This window comes from Nothoprocta perdicaria, unplaced genomic scaffold, assembly GCF_003342845.1.
Source record: "Nothoprocta perdicaria isolate Ctin4 unplaced genomic scaffold, notPer1 scaffold_398, whole genome shotgun sequence".
Lineage (NCBI taxonomy): Eukaryota > Metazoa > Chordata > Aves > Tinamiformes > Tinamidae > Nothoprocta > Nothoprocta perdicaria.
In genome coordinates this window covers 74,740-80,476 of record NW_020455641.1, presented here as the reverse complement: position 1 = coordinate 80,476, position 5,737 = coordinate 74,740, and the positions used below count along the sequence as shown (strand labels likewise).

General features: G+C 66.0%; 1 protein-coding gene across 1 annotated transcript in view; it reads right to left on the bottom strand.

Moving 5' to 3' along the window:
• Positions 1–2,656: 2,656 nt before the first annotated feature.
• The window catches only part of LETMD1 (LETM1 domain containing 1), a 4,242-nt gene continuing 1,161 nt past the window's right edge, over positions 2,657–5,737 (bottom strand). Inside the window, exons 3-9 of the mRNA XM_026045089.1 lie at positions 5,156–5,271; positions 4,796–4,878; positions 4,319–4,493; positions 4,099–4,197; positions 3,784–3,936; positions 3,480–3,576; positions 2,657–2,819 (exon numbers count right to left, since the gene is read on the bottom strand). Coding sequence (XP_025900874.1) covers positions 2,749–2,819; positions 3,480–3,576; positions 3,784–3,936; positions 4,099–4,197; positions 4,319–4,493; positions 4,796–4,878; positions 5,156–5,271 — 794 coding nt within the window. The 3' untranslated portion in view covers positions 2,657–2,748. The remainder of the gene's footprint in view (positions 2,820–3,479; positions 3,577–3,783; positions 3,937–4,098; positions 4,198–4,318; positions 4,494–4,795; positions 4,879–5,155; positions 5,272–5,737) is intronic.

The following is a 5,737-nucleotide window of genomic DNA, read 5'->3' as shown; positions in this document are numbered from 1 at the left end:
GCGCCCGCGGCCCTCGCTGCTCCCGTCTCCGGTGTCTATTTATTGATGATATTTTCTGGAGTGGAACCGGCCGCTCGAGGTTATTTAATTGCGGGGCAGGAGGGCGGAGGGCGAGCGGGGCTGCTTTGAACAGACTATTTTAAACGACCCCCCGCGCTCCGGAGGGGTCCCAGGCGCCAGCTCCGTGAAGCTCCGCGCGCTCCCAGCCGCTCCGTCCCGCTCCACGCCGCCTCCTCCGTCCACACGCCTCCTTTCCGTGCATCCCTGGTTGGAAGGGGCCACCCGGCCGCGGGCCCAAGCGCCTCCTGCGCAGCCTCTGCTTCTCATGGCTGCTGGTCCCGCGCGTTGCCGCCGCCCAGCCCTCGCCTCCCCACTTTGCTTCTTATTTTATTGCTTTTTAAGCAAAAGACTTTTTCTAATGTGAATGTTTACCTGTTTACTGGGCCGAGGCCGGTGCTGCTGCCGCCCCGTCCGGGCTCGGTCTCCTGCCTCCGGCCCGGCTGGGCTGGGAGCGGCGCTGGCTGCTCCCCGCTCGCGTCGGCAGCCTGCGTTTCATTGCACAAGGGGCTGGGCACGCGGYCCGCGACGCTTCTCGGGAGCTTTTCCTTGCTTTGTGCTCAGCGCCCCGTTGCTTTGCGCCATAACCGCGTCCCGGCGGCTCGAGGGCAGCGCGGGGAGGCCGCGACGGGCGGGAGCTGCCGCCCGGTGCCGRCGGAAAAGTGGAAAAGCCGCCGGCCCGGCCCCGCTGCAGCCCCCGGGAGCAGCCGGGGCGGACACGGACTTGGCGCTGCTGCCGGCCCGGGCGCATCCCGGCCTCTCCTGGCGCTTCCTCCATGGCCRCTTCCTCCCGGCAGCTTCATCCGTGCTGCATTTTGGAAGAGGCRGGACCTGGTGCGCTTGGGGTGCCACTTTTCCCCCAGGAAGGGCTCAGGGCYGGAGCAGGAGGGCGGCGCGGGCAGCAGGTCCCGAGCAACAGGAAGCTGCTCCTGCTCCAGCCCTTCCCGGCCGCCCGCCGGAGCATCCCGGGCTGCCGCCCTCCTTTCCCTGAGGAGCTCGGCCGGGGCTCGCGGAGCTGCTCCCAAGGGATGACATCCCACCAAGCCCAGCCCCAGGGAGCAAGGAAAGGGAAGCGGGGGACAAACTGTGTCCTTGGTTGTTCTGCGAGGGCTTTCCTGTTGCTCGGGGTTTCTTGAAGGCTTTTCTTGGGCTCCGGCCGCCTCGTGCTCCGCTCCGGGCGGGATCGCAGCCGGGGGCTCTCGCTGGGCAGGAAGGGGGTTTTTCCTCCTGCCTTAAGGCCCTGCAGCCCCCGGGCTTAGCCAGGGCCCAAGGGCTAAATTCCCACCCGTGGCTTCGCTGGATCGCGGCTGCGATGGCGCCGCTGGGATGGGTTTAAGCCTTTGGAATTCCTTGCTTTCCGTTCATTTGTTTTTCATTGCCTCCCTTTCCCCAATTTGTGTCCCGTCCTCGGACACGTCGGAAGCGGCGGCCGCCAGAACGAACCCTCCCGTGCTGCTCAGAACGGGCCCTGCACACTAAGCAAGGAACTAAGAGGATTGATTTTTTTACCACAAGACCGGTGCTGCTCCGCGGGCGCCGGGGCCGCGTCTCGGCCTTGGGGGCTTGCTCGGTATTTGGCACTGCCGCCGCTCCCCACGGGCTCCTCTCTGGTGCTACGGAGCCGGCCCCGCGGCCCCGTCCACCTGGGGACGGYGGCTTCCGCCGCGCCGCCCCGCGCTCGGCACGGGTGCCCTTTCCGTTTCTTTTTCCAGTGTGAATCCAAAGCTTGTCCGCTCCTCCGCAATGGTTATTTTTTCCCCCAGGGGGCTTTTTCCGTTCTTTTCATTGTGATAATGCTGTATTTAAAGAGAATATTTAAGTGTAAAAATAAAAGGAACGCTCAAACTTGCCCCGCGAGTCCATCGCGTCGTGAAGGGCGGCAGAGCACAGAGGCAAAACCTCGCGCAGGGGACCTCCGGTTGAGGGAAATGCAGCAGCAGCAGCTCCCAGCTCCCCGCAGCGCAGATCCGGCCTGGAAGGATCCTCTTCTCCAGGCAGCGAGCGATGAAGTTGCCCTGGAGCTCAGGTAACTAATTTCTACAGGTTTTTTCTAGTTTCTTTTCTATTTGTACTTTAATATGGCTTAAAAAGGAGAGGGGGGAAGTTCCCATGTGACCGTGCAGCATCAGGCGGAGAAGGTGGTGGGACAAGAGACGGAAAACWGAGCAGGAAGCCCCAACTCGGGTGACCGTTTCCTTTTGCCTTTAATGAAACACTTAACACTTAAAGCAGGTTCAGCTTCGCTTAAACAGGGTGGAAAGAGGCTGCGTTTAACCCCTTAAGACACCATGGACGCGCCAGGGGGGCTGCCACGGGGCTGAACGGGCGGAGTGCTGCCGCGCGGGTCCGTCGGCTCCGCAGCCGCCGCTCCCTGTCCCGCAGCGAGGCCGGGGCGGCTGCGGGGAGGCAGCCGGTGCCCAGGAAGGCGCCGGCGCCAGGCCGGGCATGGGGGACAGTGCGGGGCGCCGCGCTCGGCTCCTCACCCCTCGAGGGAGGGAACGGGGAGCTGCTGCGAGCGCCCTGGCCGGGAACGCGGCGGCAGATCCCGAGCGGGTTCCCAAGGGAGCTCGGAAAGGCGGGGGAGGCGCCGCCTCTCCCGGGCAAAGGGTCGTCCCTGAAGGGACACGGGGCGAGCGCCGCGTGCGAGAAGGGGCTGCGATGGAGGGGAGGCGGCGGCGGCAGCGGCGCCGCTCACGTCCCGGCCCGGGCGCAGTTGAGGGAGAGCAGGACGAGGCTGTTGGCCAGCAGAGACACCTCGGACGCTGGCGAGAGAGGAGGCGGCTCGGAGCCGAGGCCGGCGGACGGAGGCCGGGCCCGGCAGGCGCCTTCGGGCCGCAGCCGCAGGGCCCGCTCTGCCCCCCGGCCCCATGGAGGCGCCGGCTTCGCCCCCCTGCAGCCCTTTGCTCTGCCYGGGGGGACCTCGCTTTCCCCTCGATTCTGTTTTGTTTCCCCTGGGGCGGCTGCAGGGCTCAAGGGGCTGCCGCGAAGTCGCCCGTGACAGCGACGGCCGGGCGCGCGGGAACAGCACAGGGAAATCCGCTCCCAAAACCCATCYGGCACAATCCTGCTTCCCAAACACAGCCCAAACCTGCTCCCAAAACCCATCCCGCCCAATCCCACTTCCAAAACACGTCCCGCACAATCCTGCTACCCAAACACAGCCTAAACCCACTCCCAAAACCCATCCCGCACAATCCCGCCTCAAAACACATCCCAAACCYGCTCCCAAAACCCATTCCGCACAATCCCGCTCCCAAAACGCATCCCAAATCCGCTCCCAAAATGCATCCTGCACAATCCCGCTTCCCAAACACACCCCACATTAACCCACTCCCCAAACGCATCCCACCCAATCCCGCTCCCCAAACGCATCCCGCATTAACCAAAGGCCTCCCTGGAGAGGGGCGCGCGGCCGCGCTCACCTTGCAGCCGGCAGGAGAGCCCCAGCCAGCGCTCCAGCCACGCTCTGCACTCGCCCGCACTCAGGTGAGTGGAGTTCAGGCCGCGCAGGTAACAAGCCTAGGGAGCCCCGCGGGAATGAGGACGGAGCGGCCGCCCGGGCCTCCCCCACGTCCGAGAGGGATCAAGCGGCACCCCCAGCCCTGCAACCCGGGCACCGCTTCCTGCCCGGTTTGGGCAGAGAAGCGGGAGGTTTGGCCAAGCCCCCGGCCCTCCTCCTTCCCGGATCCGCGCCCCTGCTCGGAGAAGGGGCCACGTGGTGCTCACCGCCCTGAGCTCCTCATCGGAGAGCTCGCCGGGCCCCAGGCGCGCCAGGGCCCGGTCCAGCTGCCGGATCTCCAGCACGTGGCTGCGCAGGCGGTGCCTCAGGAGCGGCGCCGGCAGCCGAGGCGTCAGGAACAGGACGCGGCTCAGGGCCTTCTGAGGCACCGCGGGGAAACGCGAGGGTCGCGTGGCGCCCGGGGCCGCGAGCTCTGCGCCGGGCGCCTCCGCGCGCAGCCGGTGCCACGGGCACGGGCGCGTCCCGACCGCGCCGCGAGGACACTCACCACGCGAGGACACTCACCACGCGAGGACACTCACCACGTGGGCCGCCCGCAGGCTGCTCAGCCCCAGCGGAGCCGAGAAGAGGCCCCTGAGGGCGCAGAGCTCGGCCACGCGCGCCTGGGACCCCCGCTGCACCTGCGAGCGCCACAACGTGCCGTCACCCCGGACCCTCCGGCCGTCCCCAGCCCCGCCAGCTCCGAGCTGAGCGGGACCAGCCCTGGGAATCGGCCCRTAGCGGCCCTGGGGAGTCACCGACCTTGGTGCAGAGCTCCTGCAGCTGCGGCTCGGGCAGCGAGCGCGCCGCCAGCGCCAGGCTCCGCAGCACCTCGGYGTACGCCTCGCTCCGCAGAGCGTGGTACGTGTCCAGGAACTCGATCCGCTGCTGCGGGGTCCAGAAGTGGCGGATCAGGAGTTGTCTTGGGAAGAAATACCTTGGGGAGGAGAGGGGGGCTCAGCGCCGGGGCCGCTCCGGGCRGCCCGGCGGGTCTCTGCCCTCCGGGAACGGCCCACGCGGAGGCAGCCGTTCCCAGCCGGACACTCCCAGCTGTGGCCGACGCTCGTGGAGAGGTTTGGAACAAGGCAGGAATCTCCCGTGGGCTCCAGTGCCGGCAACTGGGAAAAACGGGAGCCCAAAGGTGGGTGCTGCTGCCCGAGTGTCGCGCGACGGCCGGCCACGATCCCGGGAAAACGGGAAAAATCGGCCGTTTAGCAGYCCTGAAAAGCTCATACTCACATGAGGATGATGACCAAGAAGTTGGCAAAAGGCGGAATGGCGATAATCCCAATGGGAATGGCCTTGATCAAGTCCCGGCGAAACTACCAAGGAAATTACACTAATTAGGGACAGAGACCAAGTTAAGGGACTCCCTGAAAACAAACAGYTGGAGACGGTGTCCAACCTGAACCCTGTTTTTACTGGAAAATGCCCCTTTAATGGGCCCGTAACGCAGGAAACGCTGCCGCGCTGTCCTGTGCCAACCCCCTGTGTCACCTGGGATAGARCGGAGGGGGCTTTGCCCACCCCGGGCAGCAGGAGCGGGGCAGCGCACGGCCCGGAGCCGGGCGTTCCCACGTGGAAACACGTTCCCAGTACCTGTCGCAGYCTCTCCATCTCCCTGTAGGGGAGCTGGTGAAAACTCAGCCGCTGGCGGGACATCTTTGCCTTGATCTTCTGTATTTCCCTCACTTCCCAGAACAGCGCTTGGACTCCTGTGCGGAGAGAGGAGCTCGAGGCGGCGGGCGGACACCAGGAAGCCTCCGCGTCCCGGGAAAGGCGCCGTTCCCTGGGAATGTTAACATTCCCTGGGGAAGCAGCCATTCCCTGGGGATGGCGCCGTTCCCTGGGGATGCTGACGTTGCCCACTGTTCCCTGGGAATGTCGACATTCCCTGGGGAAGCAGCCATTCCCTGGGGATGCTGACGTTCGCCAGAGAAGGCGCCGTTCCCTGGGGATGTCAGCATTCCCTGGGGAAGGCGCTGTTCCCAAGGGAAGCTGCCATTCCCCGGCATTCCCCGCCGTTCCCTGGGGATGTCGACATTCCCTGGGGAAGGTGCCGTTCCCTGGGGATGCTGCCGTTCCCCGGCGTTCCCTGGGGATGTCGACATTCCTTGGGGAAGGCGCCATTCCCTGGGCATGCTGACGTTCCCTGGGGATGTCGACATTCCCTGGGGAAGG